At 40.6% G+C, this 16,536-nt stretch overlaps 1 protein-coding gene across 2 annotated transcripts in view; it reads left to right on the top strand.

Moving 5' to 3' along the window:
* Window positions 1–16,536, top strand: part of SRGAP1 (SLIT-ROBO Rho GTPase activating protein 1) — a 255,335-nt gene that overhangs the window by 172,986 nt on the left and 65,813 nt on the right. For both annotated transcript variants that reach the window (XM_070409810.1, XM_070409811.1), the window contains exons 7-8: window positions 13,531–13,752; window positions 15,818–15,919. In XM_070409810.1, coding sequence (XP_070265911.1) covers window positions 13,531–13,752; window positions 15,818–15,919 — 324 coding nt within the window. The remainder of the gene's footprint in view (window positions 1–13,530; window positions 13,753–15,817; window positions 15,920–16,536) is intronic.

Here is a 16,536-nt window from a genome sequence, read left to right as displayed (position 1 = left end):
TTAAATATACCAAGTAATTGTCAATTTGAAAAAAATGGAACTTTTAAAAGGTCAGCCTTAAATTTAAAATATGAGCAGTTCTCAAATAATACAACTTAAATATGAATTTTAAAAGAAATGACACGAAATTGGTTCATCGTCATATTTAACTGAAATTGCATACTCTCTTAGCGAAAATTACACATATGTTGACTTTTAAGGCAATCAGATGTGAATATGTATATTCTAAAATGGCTGCTTATTTAGTCGGAATTCGGTTTGCATATGTAGTGGTGATCCCAAAACCATTAAGCTTGCCCTTTCCTGGTGAAAAAGAAGCAGACTGGTTATTATCCAAAGGCATCTAGAATCCTTTTTGCTTTAGCAAATACCTTTTATACCAATCGATCTAATAATTACTAGAAGAGTTGTTATACCTCTAGTGAGAAAAAGTCAAGACAGACTTTTAATGCATAACATTTCATATGTGAATTGACATGAAAGATACATATCTTCATTAAACCAAAGCATTATAAATAATCAGAGTTCAGGTTGAGACCCTTTTTATATACACCTCCAGTTTCCCTTGGTTTCTATTCATGTCAATAGCTGTCTCGTATAAATCTTGTGATAGACCATGATTTATGGATTTATTAATAGAAAAATAAAGTCATAATTTTCCATGGACTTGGCATTTTAAAACTAGTATTTTATTATTACAGAAGCAGTTTATGGACATTGTAGCAAACTGGAAAATACTGCAAGCAAAAATAAAGCGATCACATTCTTACCCCCCGGACCCCCAAGATCATCACTGTTAAAATACAGATTTTTTTCTATGTGTCCACACATACATTTAAAAATGTATGTGTGGACACATAGGAGAGTATGAAATTCTATTTTACAAACAGCTTCTTAATCTACTTTTTTCAATCATTGATCTCCATCTTTCCATTTCCAAAAAATCTCAACTGGTAACTAGACCATATCCCCATTTATGATCCCAAAAATGTTTCACAGCTGGTGTGTCTAGACTAGACCCAATTTAGGACCACACATTGCATCTGAGTGATGTGTTCCATCAGTCTTTTTTTATCTAGCCAAGTCCCTTGTTGAAGAGACATGGATAATTATTTCTTAGAACACCCTAGCTTCTGGATTTATTACCTGTGGTGTCATTTAGCTTGTTTCTTAGTCGCCCATATTTCCAGAGTTATATAAAAGGCTGGATGAATTCAAGTTAAGCACTTTGCACCAGAATACATCCTAGGTGATGTTGCTACATCTTACGGAGAAATGTAGCAACAGCTGTTTAACCTACCAATGTGATGCTAAAATTGATCACTGGTGTAGGGTGATATAACTCATTACTCGATTATAAAGTTAAATTTCCCCCCTTGCAACAAATTATGGATATTCCAAAACCTCTTTAATTTTGGATCTTATTAAATGGAAAATCTGCAAATTAACTTCTGAGCTATAAAGAAAGAAAAATGCTTTCTTAGAGTATAAATTAGTCATATAAACTAAGAGGAATAGTAATTTTTAAATATTTTCAGGTACTTCAGACTATCAGTTTATATATATACTTTGACATCCTATTTAATGGAAGCCTCTTTTATTAATTACCACAGGTCTAAAAACTTTAATAATTCAACACTTTGATACACTATTGAAAGTTTTTTCTTTATATTTGGAGGTGAGCTGATGGTTGTTGTTTCTTAATATTTGATAATTCCAATTTTTATATATTCTGGACAAACTTCATCTTTACCTATCAATATTAGTTTGAATTAGTAAGGTTCTCTTTCTCTCTCTCTTGCGCTCTCTGAGAAATAGCTATCAATGTAGAAACACTCTCTTTCTAAACAGTGGTTATTGTATCTCTACTAGAATTTATTTTTAATAAATTTTCATTTTTTATTGTGCCTTATTGTGACCAATAAATGAGTGTTATGATGAACTCTATCACTGACAGCACTTTTATAAACTAAGCATATGCACTACCTGATAATTCCAAATTAAAAGTATTAGATATCAGACTTGTAAAGTTTATTGATATTGAGGGTAATATACTGAAGAAAATGAAGGCTCAGTTGTTAAACAAGTATCTACTCTTTCATTTATGTGGAAATATTTGAGTACTAGTGGCCCAGTGCACGAATTTTGTGCACGGGGTTGGGGGGTTCCCTCATCCCAGCCTGCACCCCCTCCAATTGGGGACCCCTTGGGAATTGTCCAACTGCTGGTTTCCTTGACAGTCGGACATTCCTCTTGCAATCTGGGAGCACTGGCTCCTAACCACTCACCTGCCTGCCTGCCTGATCGCACCTAACTGCCTCTGTCTGCCTGCCTGATTGCCCCTAACCCTTCTGCCTGCCTGCCTGATCGCCTCTAACTGCCCTCCCCTGCTGGTCTGATCTCTCCCCCAACTGCTCTCTTCTGCCGGCCTGATCTCACCGCTATCTGCTCTCCCTTGCCAGCCTGGTTGCCCCCAACTGCCCTCCCCTGCTAGCCTGATCTTGCCCCCAACTGCCTTCCCCTGCCAGCCTGGTTGCCCCCCAACTGCCTTCCCTTGCCAGCCTGATCTCTCCTCTAACTTCCCTCCCCTGCTGGCCTGATTACCCCTAACCCCCTGCCGGCCTGATCTTGCCCCCAACTGCCCTCCTCTGCCGGCCTGATCACCCCTAACTGCCTCTGCCTTGGCCCCCACCATGATGGCTTTGTCCGGAAGGAAGTGGGACGTCCAGAAGATGGCCGGTTGACCCTGTCTAATTAGCATATTACCCTTTTAATAGTAATATATAGATAGATTATATAGGATAAGATTGCTTAAATGGGGGGGGGGGGGAGGGGAGGGAACCTTTTTCAGCAGGAGGAGATGCTGTTGGCAGACAAAAATACATAATCCCTATATCTGGACTAATAGCCAGCCATATGCACTATACTGCCAAACTGGTCATTAAAAAATTGAACTGCTTTCTTACACCTTACACCAAACAGCTGTTGCCCTTAAAACCCCTCCTCAGCCCCCACCTTAGGTTCTGCCTTTTCAGTTCATCCAGATTAGGTTCTGATTGGTCAGTTCCTATGCCAGTCAGTGTCAAAAGCTCCGCCTCCTAGGCAGCCATTGGCTCCTCATACTTCACCCAGATTTGGTTCTCATTGGTCGGTTTCTATGCCAGTCATTGTCTCCGGGCCTATCTCTGGGACTGATCAGAGAGATGGGGCTGATCAGCACCCACCACGGAGTCCCAGAGAGAAACAGGCGCGGCTGCTGGTGAAGCCCGGAGAGAAAGAGAGAGGCAACAGCTGATCAACAGCTGCCACGGAGGCTGCGGATCAGACCCTGCCTCTCTCTTCGGGCCTCTCTCTGGGCCTGATCCACAGCCCCCTTGGCAGTCAGTGCTGGCTTGCCATGGTAGCCTAGCACTGACTGCAGGACTGACTTCCAGTCAGTCGAGCCTTTGGTCATTATGGACCCTGGGTTTTTATATATTAGGATAGTATACCAAGCAAAGTTTAGATAGTTCAGGGTACTCCAGACAGAGTTATGTCTAGGGAAAAGGAGGGGTTGTAATTGGAAACATATATGTTTTGCACTTGTCTGTAAGTATGGTATATTTTACCAGTATATAGAATGGGGCAAAAGTAGGTTTACAGTTGTTTGTATGGAAAATAATACAATAATTAGTAAATAATAACAAGAATAAACTGTGTTTCGCTTACTGACAACTGTAAATCTACTTTTATCTCACCATGTATTTAAAAAAGAAAAGTCTGAGATATTTTTAAAAAATGATAAAAGCATGCCGTAAATATTTTAATCTAAAGTACACCAATGTACTTGAACCTGCCAGTCTTCTAATATTATGTAAGGAGTTCTGATTGTTCTTCATTTTCACAAACTACATCCATCGTGTATTATCTATGAGTTCTAATTTTGAGTTCTTTAATGTACAAGAAAAAGTACTCCAGGTATTTACAATGTTTTTCATAATCTTGCATAATTGGCATACCTTTGCCTAATCTAAGCAATTTTGTTTACTCTTGTCTTTCCAACAACTTTTTTTCTCACTTTTTATCAGTTTATTTAACATATTAACTACATTATAGTTAAATTTTGAGCGGCACAAATGTTGTACAGTTGACTTTTGGAAGCATCCAGAGCAGAAATGTTGGGGCAGAAATGTATCGGAGTATTAGAGAGGGCCTATTCGCTGTGTGTGTTCACAGCACGTGGGCATTGGTCAGTGTACTTCAGAGCAGGGGCTCACAAAGTTCCTCTATAAAGGGCCAGATACTAAATCTTTTAGGCTTTGTAAGCCATATGGTCTCTGTCCCTACTTAACTCTAGTGCAGAAACAGCCATAGATAATAAGTAAGCAAATGGCTGTGGTTGTGTTGCCATCAGACTTTATTTACCATGTCAGGCCATGGGCTGGATTTGACTCACAGGCTTGCTGACCTCTGCTTTACAGAATGAACTGAATATTAGTTAGTCCAGAGTGTCACTTAAGCAGAAAACTATTAAGATGCCTTCTCCTCTGTCTCAGAAGAAGGTCCTAAGTAAATTTAGTTTGTAGAGTAACAATCTCTTAGTTTGGAATCAGGTGTGAAGTGGAACCAAGTTAATTTCACCTTGAGGATTTTTGTTTTGTCATTTTAAAAAAGTATGAGTTTCAAGAGATATATTGCATATATTCACCAAAGGAAATTTAATTCGTTTGCGGAAAATATATTGTAGTTTTGTAATTAATAAATTTCACATCTGTGATCATTAATAGCCCCGATATTAAGTGCAAAAGAGACTAGCTACTTATTCTATAAGAATTAAGATTTATTACAACCAGAAGAGAAATCATACAGGCATCAAATATTTATAATTGGTTGCTGAGATTTTCAAGTAATTATGATTTGCAAAGAGAAAAGAGGGAAGAATACAAGTCTTAATGTTTGGAATCTCTGATCTGTAATCAAATTCACCACACTGTATATGTGGAATTCTTAAAACAACTGGTTTTAGGATTGCAGAACTGGTGATATATAATTTCTTTCAGTCTAGTTCCACACCTACCAACCCTCAAAAGGCATTCAGAGAAACAAAGTCCTCAGCAGTAAATTTCTATCTCTGGTCTGTCCCAGAGCACCTGTCCAGAAATAATGAAGTATTTGTCCTTCTTATAAGACAGCATCATCGTCTCCAATCACTCCCTGTACAAGTGGGGTGTTGCCATAGAATAATCCCCTACTGCAGCTAATTTTCTTGGTAGAGATATCTGTCATGTGTTTTGTTAGCCATCTATTCAAAATGAAATTGAAATTAGATTACATCATATACCACATGCCATGTTTGTCTTATCATTTCTAAATAATCAGCTGTCCTAAAGCTTTTATAAAGCCTTATCCTTTTGTCTCTAGAGACATGTGTTTAATCAAAAAACAAACTTATTCAGAATTTAGATTTTCTTAATTAGTTTGACTTTCCCCCATACGTAATGGTATGAGGATTTATCCATGAACGCCTGCCAAGTTGTAATACTGTAGTCCCCATTAGGCCTGAACTCTTTTCGGAAGATTATAAGGAAGTTAAATGGGTTAGGATGGTATAGCTGTCATATAAGCTGATTGTGCATGTTTTTATCCCTTTGTGATAGAAAGGGTATTTAAAAACTGGCCTGATTGGGTGATGGAGGGAGATGGCTTTTAGAGTTTCTTCCAATGAAAACTGTCCCCACTGGTTTCCGCCAGCAGCACAGCTGCTCCTCCCCAGTCTGTGGTGCTTGCTTTCCCTTTGTGGCTGGACCTCTGAATGCGGAAAGTCACCTACGGCATCATCTTTGCCTTTCTTTCTCTTAAGTACCATCTGACAGTTCCTAGATTTTCATCACCAGCCTTGATCATCTTCCTGGGCTTCAGATTCGTGTATCCATCTGCCTTCTGGACATCTCCAACCAGATGTCGAATGGCATCTTGAACATGTCAAACTCTCAAGACAACTTTTTATACTTATTTGCCCCCATCATTGTCATCATCATTCTCCGCACACACAACTTTTTCTTATTTATTTTTTGACACCTCAGAAAATGGCACCACTTTCTACCCATTGAACGAGCCAAAAATCCAATTCTCTCATTCCCCACAAATAAGTGCACTAGCAAATCCTGTCCTAGCTACCTCCTAAATATCCCAAACCTTGCTGTTTCTCACCACCTTATTCAGGATTTAGATTTTCTTAATTAGTTTGACTTTCCTCCATACATAATGGGATGGAGATTTATCCATGAATGCCTGCCAGGTTGTAATACTGTAGTCCCCAGTATTACCATTCGGTTTTGTCTGATTCTCCCAGACAAAACCTCTTCATTTCTCTCCTGCACTTAGGAAGCAGTTTCCACAAAGACCTTCCAATCAATAATCCATTCTCTTCCCAAGCAGCCAGTGTTGAAATAGATCAATCAGGCCTGTCAATCCCTATTTAAAACTTTCCAGAGGCCTGCCATTGCCCTTAGAATAAAATCCAAACTATTCACCAAGACCCTGTGTGAATTGGCACTCACCTGCCACTCAGTGTCCTGTCCTGCAACTTACCCCAAATACCAGGCTGCAGGTACATTGGTCTTTCTGTTCCCCAGACTCACTAAGCTTTTTTCTTGCTGGGGACTTTGTACATTTGTCTAGGACAGTCTTTTTTAAAATATATATATATATTTTTATTGATTTCAGAGAGGAAGGGAGAGGGAGAGAGATAGAAACAGCAATGATGAGAGAGAATCATTGATCGGCTGCCTCCTGCCGCCCCCTACTGGGGATCAAGCCAGCAACCTGGGCATGTGCCCTGACCAGGAATTGAACCTGGGACCCTTCAGTCTGCAGGCTGACGCTCTAGACACTGAGCCAAACCGGCTAGGGCTAGGACAGTCTTTTTTTCCAGAGCTTTGCAAGAGCTATTTCCTTTTCATTCATGTTGCACCTGCCAGCTGCCCTATATACAAGAGCAGCACCCTCCCCCAGCACTCCCTGTTCCCCTGACTTTTCTCCATAGCATTTACGACCTGACCTGCATTTACTTGGGCTTGCTTTATTTGTTAGCTCTCCTCTTGTGCTTTGATTCAGGGTGGTTACAGAGATTTGGCCTGGGGGAAAAAGAGTCCATGGGAGCCCATGTGGGTGGGTGGGAGCTGTATTCAGTAACAAATGTTATTCTTCTCCTGTTTCCTACTTTGTATTCATTCCTATCACATAGATATATGTACTGTTTTGACCTTTATGTTGTTCAAGAGAAACTCAAGACATGTTTTGCTAACAGCAACAGGAATTCAGTTGTCAGCTCTTTATGGACCATCAGGAACTCAGCCATGAAAGCAGGTGTATAAAAGTTGCCTGTAGCCCAGCTGGCGTGGCTCAGTGGTTGAGTGTCAACCTATGAACCAGGAGGTCATGGTTCAATTCCTGGTCAGGACACATGCCTGGGTTTCGGGCTCGATCCCCAATATGGGGCAAGCAGGAGGCAGCCAGTCAATGATTAAAGTTTCTCTCTCCCTCTCCCTTCCTTTCTGAAATCAATAAAAAATATATATTTTTTTAAAAGTTGCCTGTAGACATTTAGGCATCCAGTTCAGTCCTTCCAGATGCCTGTTTCTGATAAAGATGTGTTTGTGGTTTCTAGGGTGAGGTACTGAATAGCTAGAAAGGTGGTCCTTTCAAAGCTACCCATGGTCATGTAAAAGCTGTTTTTACAATTCAGTGTTCTTGGGTCGCACTGTTTTTCAGAAAGATTCCAAATCAGGGGTAGACCGATTCTTTATCCAATACCCATGGCTGTGGAATGGTCGCAGTCAAGCTTACTGAAAGCCAGAGATGGGGGCCCAGGACAAAAGGTCATGGAAGCCTCTCAGACGAAGGCAGGAGTGATAAACTTAAGGAAGAATACTGCACAAGAGTTCCTTCCCTGTCCATTCCCATGACCACTGCTAAATCCTGGAGTTACGCAGGAGTTTGCAGCTGTCCTCTGGGCACTTCCAGGGCTGCCCTGCAAAGGATCTTGACTCTTACTGTCCTGGGAACATGTATGCAGGACTTGATTTCCATGGAGTTCCATTCAGGTAACTCCCCTCTAGGACCAAGCTTTTACTCCACTGAGGCTTCGCATGTCATGTGGGGGAAAAGGAAAAAAAGTTAGCTCCCGGAACAGCTGTGGTCCAGTTTTACCTGACAGCATACCCACAAAGTAGACTTCAGCTGACCTCTCAGTCTTTGGAACAACACGAAGTATTGATCACAGTCTTCAACACCTGGATTTCATCTTTCTCTTTGATACTAAATGCAACATTTTCGCCTAAGGCAGTGGTTCTCAACCTTGGCTGCACATTAGAATCACCTGGGAATCTTTATAAAATCCTGATTTCTGGGCCTCATCATTAGTAACAAAGAAACAGAATTTCTGGAGGATGAGGCCCAGAAATCAGGATTTTAAAAAGATTCCCAGGTGATTCTAATGTGCAGCCAAGGTTGAGAACCACTGGCCTAAGGAAATTAGCCTATTTTAGTGATTTAGACTAATATCTAGTGGAATCTATCTTGGCAGCTCTCAGAATATTTAAATAAAAAATACAGCCATCTGCATCCAACCATCTTTCCCCAGTTTTAATCTATAATTTTATGTATCCACTCATAGTTTTTTTGTTGTTTTTTAAAAAAAAAAACACAACCAAACACACACAATGCTTTTGTTTTCATGAACTATTTTATTGGTTTCTTATGTATTTTCATCATTGCATGTGCTTGGGTTATAACTCAACTCTGTGCAGAAGCCGGCTTTTCATATCATCATTAATAATTCATAAGCTCCATAGAATTACTTGCGGTCTTTTTAACCAAGTATCTTCAATCTTAACATATCCAGTGTCGCTTTAGCTTCCAGTTTAGAAAAAAGATGACTGTGTATACAGACTCTGCTATCTCAGGCGACCCTGAATATGAATTTTATCCCTGTTTCTTATTTCTTTTGATGTTCAGGATGCTTGCAAAACCTAGATCAGTGAAAACACCATATATGGGACATAACAGAATCATGCCAATTAAGTGACCTGACAGACTGATAGCACTGTAGGGGTCAGGGAAGAAAACTTTCCATCAACGCTCATCACAGAAACCTCCTGAGGGTAGCCGTAGCCGTCAGAGTCCGGAGGACACCTGGCGAGGCCCCTGGACCAGTTCCTAAGCCACATGCATGCTTCTCCCCGACCTGTTAGGAGACACAGTGAAGTCGGGGTCCGGGACTGGGTCCAGACCTAGCAGATCTGCCCGCTGACCTGCATGTGGAAACCCTGGGGCTTTTGTCATCTTGACGTTTACTCCCCAAAAAGCCACGCTTGGAAATTTGAGGGATGAACTGTTCCTTCTGGGAATAATGAAAGCTTACCATGTATTTTTCAGAGCTTCTAGGTAGTTGGGGTTGGTTTTTTTTCTTTTCTTTTTTTTTTCTCTCCTTTGTTCTTTCTCTCTTCCTCTCTTTTAAATTGAAAGGAGACTTGGCTTTTGTAGGGAGGGGTGGAGGGGCTTTTCTCTGGCTTGTTTCTTCTCAGTACGTTTTCTCTGAAGGCCTATTGGGATGAGTACTCATAAAATAAAGCCACTTGTGTGCTATGCTTCATTATAATCAAGTTGAATTTTTTTCTTGCAGAATAGTGGGGTGTTTGGAAGCACGGTACATCTCAAAGAAATGAGGCCATTTCCTTACAGATCCGTGTTTTCAGAAGATGAGGTTTTATTGAAATACAGAATTTTCAGTCTCTCTGATGTGTATAAAACTGCTACAAAGAACCTTTATGGATTTTGAGGAGCAAGAGGAATAAAAGCAGTCTTTGCTCATCTCCCCAAAAAGAATTTTTTAATTAACTGAAAATATCCTCTGTATTTGAGAGCAGCTGATGCCACTGGAAATGTATTAATGATGAGACTGATTGCTGCATTTCGCAACTGCGTTTTGCTTGTACTTGTCATTGTGATGTGGCAGCTACGTTCTGCTCTTTTAAATCAAGTAATCTTTAATCAAGTCGATTCTCTTGCCTGCCCGGAGAAACAGCACCCCGAAACACAGTGTTGCAGAACCCTCTCGCTTGTTTCAGGGCAGTGCTCCTCAGACTTCACTGTGCATATGAGTCACCTGCGGGTTGTTTTTTTAACTTCAGATTCCAATTCAGTAGGTCAGGGGTGAGGCTCAAGAGTCTGCATTTTCTAACACGTGATGCTGATGCTGCTGGTCCACAGACCCACTTTGAGTAACAAGATTTTGGAATGTATTTATGTAAAAATTCCAGATTTAATAATTCTGAAGTCGGATGGGGAGGGTGGAATGAAATGCACTGGTATTTCTAAGGACAGGTCACTGGTCAGATGTGTACCTTCATGAGGGCAGATCGGAGGTTGTTTCCTTTGTGTCTCTCTACTACTCTTAGTAGCAAGTTAATGAGCAGCTTATATTTGAATTCCTTGAGAAGGGAGATTTTATTTTACTGTTTTCCAGTCTTCATATTTCTGGAGCCTATTGAATTCCCAGGCACCCAGTAAATGGCCAATTAGTGAGTTGAATTCAATCAAATTGAATTTATTGAACTTTATTAGAACAATATAGGGATGATCTGGTTTTTTATCCCCAAAACCACTTGTTTTCTCTTTTAAATATTTATATTACTTTTATGTACAAACTAGAGGCCTGGTGCATGAAATTCATGCGGGGGGGGGGGGTGGGGGGGGAATTGTCCCTCAGCCCAGCCCGCACCCTTTCCAGTCTGGACCCCTTGAGGGATGTCCAACTGCCGGTTTAGGCCTGAGCCCACAGGGATCAAGCCTAAACCAGCAGTCGGACATCCATCTCACAACCTGGGGCTGCTGGCTCCCAACCACTCGCCTGCCTACCCGCCTGATTGCCCCTAACCGCTTCTGCCTGCCAGCCTGATCACCCCCTAACCACTGCCCTGCCAGCCTGATCGACACCTAAGTACTACCCTGCCGGCCCAATTGTGCCCACCTGCCCTCCCTGCAGGCCTGGTTGCCCCCAACTCTCCTCCCCTGCAGGCCTGATTACCCCCAACTGCCCTCCCCTGCTGGCCTGGTCCCCACCCAACTGCCCTCCCCTGCTGGCCTGGTCCCCAACCAACTGCCCTCCCCTGTTGACCTGGTTGCCCCTAATTACCCTCCCCTGCCGGCCCGATTGCCCCCACCTGCCCTCCCCTGCAGGCCTGGTCACCCCTAACTGCCCTCTCCTACAGGCCCGGTCGCCCCTGACTGCCCTCCCCTGCATGCCTGGTCCCCCCCACAACTGCCCTCCCCTGCCGGCCATCTTGTGCCCACATGGGGGTGGCCATATTGTGTGGGGGCATGATGGTCAATTTGCATATTACCTCTTTATTATATAGGCTGTAAATTCTGTCAGTAATTTATAACTGATCTTGTACAGCGCTATATATATTTTTAAAATTACATTCTCTTGAAATGCAACATGAAAAAATAAATGTAAATACAATTTAATGGTAGTGAAGATTCAAGAATTGTAAAGCCCTTTTATCCCTAGAAATACAAAACAAAATTCTAACTCCAATAAAAGGACTTTGGCAACCATTTGTTATAATTTAAGAATTTTATTCTAGGGCCCTAGCTGGTTTGGCTCAGTGGATAGGGCATTGGCCTGTGGACCAAAGGGTCCCAGGTTCGATTCCAGTCAAGGGCATGTACCTTGGTTGCAGGCTTCTCCTTGGCCTCGGCCCTAGTCAGGGTGCATGCAGGAGGCCACCAAAAATCTCACATCAATATTTCTGTCTTTCCCTCTCTCTTCTGCTCTCTAAAATCAATGGAACAATATCCTCAAGTGAGAATTTTTTTAAAAAAATAATTTTATTCTAGGGATAAAAAATAAGGCATTCCCAGACTCTGTGCAGATTAAAACCTGTTCTCCTTTCTGAAAGAGTACAGATTATTACTGATTCTTCAGTGAATTATACAAATCCAAAATATTACAGTTAGCAGGCTTGCATCCTAGAAGGACTTCTATAACTCATTGTATTAATCTCAGTATGCATGGACAAATTCAAGTGCTATTTTTTTTCATTATTTCCTTGCAATGTTGGTTTTGCTTTAATTTTTTCAACACCTTTATTGAGATATTATCCCCATGACATGCAGTTTACTCATTAAAAATGTACAGTTGACTTTTAGTATATTCACAAAGTTGTGTGTCCATCACCACAGTCAGTTTTAGAATATTTTCATCGCTCTAAAAAGCAGTTTTACACTCCTTAGCCATTACTCCCCAATTCCTCCATCTCCAAGCCTCAGGCAACTATTAATCTACCTCTGTCTCTATAGATTGACTATTGTGGACATTTCATATAAATGGAATCATAATGTGTGGTCTTTTGTGACTGGCTTCTTTCACTTCGCATATGGTGGCATATATCAGTACTTCATTTCTTCCTGTGGCTGAACAATACTTCATTTTGTTCATTAATTGATGGACTCTTAGGTTGTTTCTACTCTTCAGCTGTGATTAATAATGCTGTCATAAACATTAAAATACAGTTTTTGTGTGAGAATATGTTTTGTTTTGTTTTTGTATACATACCTAGAAATGGAATTGCCAAGTCATATGTTAACTCTGTTTAATCTTTTGATGAACTACCGAGACTCTTGCAAAGTGGCTGCCGCATTTTACATTTCCATCACAGTGTGTAAGGATTCCAGTTTCCCCACATCCTGCCCAATACTTGTTGTTATTTGTCTTTTTTATTGTAGTCATCCTGAGTGTGAGGTGGTATCTCTCTATTGTTTTGTTTTGCATTTCCCTGATGACTAATGATGTTGAGCATTTTTTCATATGCTTGTGACCATATGTAGATCTTTTTTTGAAAGATATCTATTCAGCTCTATTGCCCACTTTTTAAATTGGGCTATTTGTCTTTTTATTATTGAGCTGTAAGAGTTCTTTATATATTCTAGATACAAATTCCTTGTCAGATATATGATTTGCAAGGAAAATTATTTTCCCATTCTGTGAATTCTCTTTTTACTTGATCATGCCCTTTGAAGTACAAAGTCTTCAAATTTGATTAAATCCAATGTATTTGTTCTTTCCTTTTGTTGCTTGTGCTTTTGATGCCAGAGCCAAGAATCCAATGCCTAATGCAAGGAGGGTCATGCAGCTTTACTCGTATGTTTTTTTCTGGGAATTTAATAGTTGTAGCTGTCACATTTAGGTCTTTGATCCTTTTTGAATTAATTATTGTATACGGTGTTTTTAAACATTTTTTTCTAATTACAGTTTAAATTCGTTATTATTTTGCATTAGTTTCAGGTGTACAGCATAGTGGTTAGCCAATCATATACTTTACAAAGTGTACCCCCTGGTATTTCCAGTACCCACCTGGCACCATACGTAGTTATTACAATGTTATTGTCTGTATTTCCTATGCTGTACTGTACATCACTGTGACTCTTTTGTAACTACCGATGTACTTCTCAGTCCCTTCATATGGTGCTCTTTTCATTTTTAAGTGCTGTGATCTTGGCTACCACGCAAGTCTGAACAGAGCCCTCAGAACATACCTCTCTGCGGAGTACAACCTTGAAACCTCCAGACACGAAGGCTTAGACATTATTGAGAATGCCGTGGACAATTTGGAGCCCAGGAACGATAAGCAGAGATTCATGGAGATGTACCCTGCTGCCTTCTGTCCACCAGTGAAGTTTGAGTTCCAGTCTCACATGGGTGATGAGGTCAGTCATTATTTTAAAACTGACGAATTGTCTCTTCCCTCACATTACTCCACCTGCTGTAACCCAACAGTTGTAAGAATTCCCAGTTGTTTTCGCTCTCCTGCCTTTGTATGGGATCTTAACATAGTATTATCTCAGATCAGCCACTACTACCATCTTTCAAAGCAAGAATTAAACAAGGCCTAACGGGGCCAAACAAATGCAGGTACAAGCTCAGTTGGGTGTAAGCACTAAACTGTCCCGGGATAGGTAGAGAGTGCTTCCTCCACTTCAAGGCATTCCAATTTAAATTCAAATCCAAACATTTTGCTGGCCCAATAGAATCTATCTGAAGACTTCTTATAACCCTGATTTAAAGACCCTCCCATTAAGAAAAAATTATTATAAAGGGTGAAAATGACACAGAGTGAAAAAAAATTCAAAACAATCCTATTTTCCCAGGGGGAAAAATCCATTTAAACCTCTTATGAGTTACAGTGGTATATTTTACTGTCTGTGGACGGGAAAACAAGAAGAACCAATTAATGGAGCGTGCTATGTAGCCCTTGATGTCCCAGCTGTGCAAAACAATACTTATAGATTAAAAATTCAACTTTCGTTTATTGTGATGACAGTATGTTTTAAAAAGTAGATGTAATTATAATACCCATGGCAGATTTCTTTAATGCCATAATTTTTTCTGAAGCACCTAATGTTAAGACTTATAAGATATATGTTTGTGTGTGTGCCTGCTATATTTCTCTCTAATTTTATTTTTGCTTGATTTGACATAGTGAATTACTTTATTAGAAATGGTAAGTATTTTTAAAACCAATAGCACGTGAATTTGACAGGCGAGTGGCTTATGCTACCCAGAGTTATGTTTCTCCAAGTGGATGCTGTTTTAATTTTTCAGTTATGGATGTGATAAACATACAGGGTAGGGCAAAAGTAAGTTTACAGTTGTGAGTACACGAAATAGTTTACTCTTGTATTATTACTCATTAATTAATTATTGTATTATTTTTCATATGAACAACTATAAGCCCGCTTTTGCCCCACCCCATAGAATGATAAAATATCATGGACAAGTGACTTCAATTGGGTTAATATTTTTTATCTTTCTAAAACTATTACTATTTTAATAGTGAGTCTGTTGCCTTTTTTAAAATGGCCAGTGCTGCCAGCAACCAGTAATTTCTATGATGTTTTAGAGACTCCATGAAAGGAAGTCCTCATCGGCCAAGAGTCTTTCTTTCTTTTTCTTCTTTTTTCTTTTTATTTTTTTGCTGAGAGTATTTCCAAACCAAGAAAGAGGAGGAGAAATTGTTTCTGGCCCAGTTTTAATATAATTAAAATATCCTAAGTTTGACCTTATTCATAATTGAGATCATGGCCAAAATATCTTTCTGACAAAGCCCAGGATAAGTGGCCTCTTCAAATTCGTGGTGAATCACATGGTTTGGCTGGTGCTGGCAAGACAAGCCATGATTGAAAGATTCTAATAATAGCTATTCACATATTTTGAGGTTTTGCTGTTCCAGGCAGTGTTCTAAGTGATGTATTTACATTATCTCATTTCATCCCTACAACAACCCTGTGGCATAGGCACTCTTATTATCCCCATTTTACAGAGAAGAAAACTGAGGTTTAGTAACTTACCACAGTCACCCAGCTGACTAGAATCAGTAGACCCTGCTCCCGCCCCGGTTTTGCCCGTATTTGGATCATCCTTCCCACTCTGCCTTCTGCCCTCTTCCCAAGTCATTAAGAATCCCGCGAGTGAGACTTTAGCAGCAGAGCTCTGTCTCCAGCAACTGCCCCGTTCTTAGAGCGATGCTTCCTCCAGCTGCTCTCTTTCCAGTCATATCCAGGCCAAGCAGCTGCATTCTGCTCTTTCCACTTACGTAACTGGTTCATATTTAAAACTGAGGTTTTGAGGAGGCTGTTAAAAGTAAATATGTAACTGGAATCTGGGGACCAGCGTGATTCATACAGCATTTAAGTAGGAGAACCATGCCTCTGGAGGCTGGCTGGCTGGCTGGCTGGTGCTCTGTTGTAACTGTGGCTTCTGATTCCCCACCAGGTGTGTCAGGTCAGCGCTCAGCAGCCGGTCCAGGCGGAGCTGATGCTCAGGTACCAGCAGCTGCAATCCCGACTGGCCACTCTCAAAATCGAGAATGAGGAGGTGAGCATGCTTTCTGCCCCACGGGTAATCTGAATTCTAATGTCAGCTGAGAGACATTTTCACGTGGCCTCGGCATATTTAACATTCTAAATGCAGTCTCTTCATCATGTATTGTCAGCTAAATCGGGGTTCCTAAAATGCTCTTTGTAGAGGATAAATGCAGATTCTGTATCCTACCAGAGATGAATACTTTACTAGGGATTCACTGCATACACAGGGAGTCTGTAATTCACACTCAAACTCATTTGATAGGTTATCAAATTCAACGTGTGTTCAAGAATATACAGTGTGGCATGAAACTTTTGACTGATGTGTTCATTTCATCATAACTTTTGAAATTAAATATTTTTATGATTTTTTGTGTGCTGTAGATTTTTGGGACTGAACATGGCATTATTGCTATAATTAGTACAAAAAATCATATTTTTTAAAATATATTTTATTGATTTTTTACAGAGAGGAAGGGAGAGGGATAGATAGTTAGAAACATCGATGAGAGAAAAACATCGACCAGCTGCCTCCTGCACACTCCCCACTGGGGATGTGCCCGCAACCAAGGCACATGCCCGTGACCAGAATCGAACCTGGGACCCTTGAGTCCGCAGGCCAATGCTCTA

The sequence above is a fragment of the Myotis yumanensis genome, unplaced genomic scaffold (genome assembly GCF_028538775.1).
Source record: "Myotis yumanensis isolate MYYU_CA2020_CCGP unplaced genomic scaffold, mMyoYum1.0.hap1 SCAF_3, whole genome shotgun sequence".
Taxonomy (NCBI): domain Eukaryota; kingdom Metazoa; phylum Chordata; class Mammalia; order Chiroptera; family Vespertilionidae; genus Myotis; species Myotis yumanensis.
The sequence above is the reverse complement of the archived record's forward strand: the minus strand, read 5'-3'. Positions and strand labels throughout refer to the sequence as shown.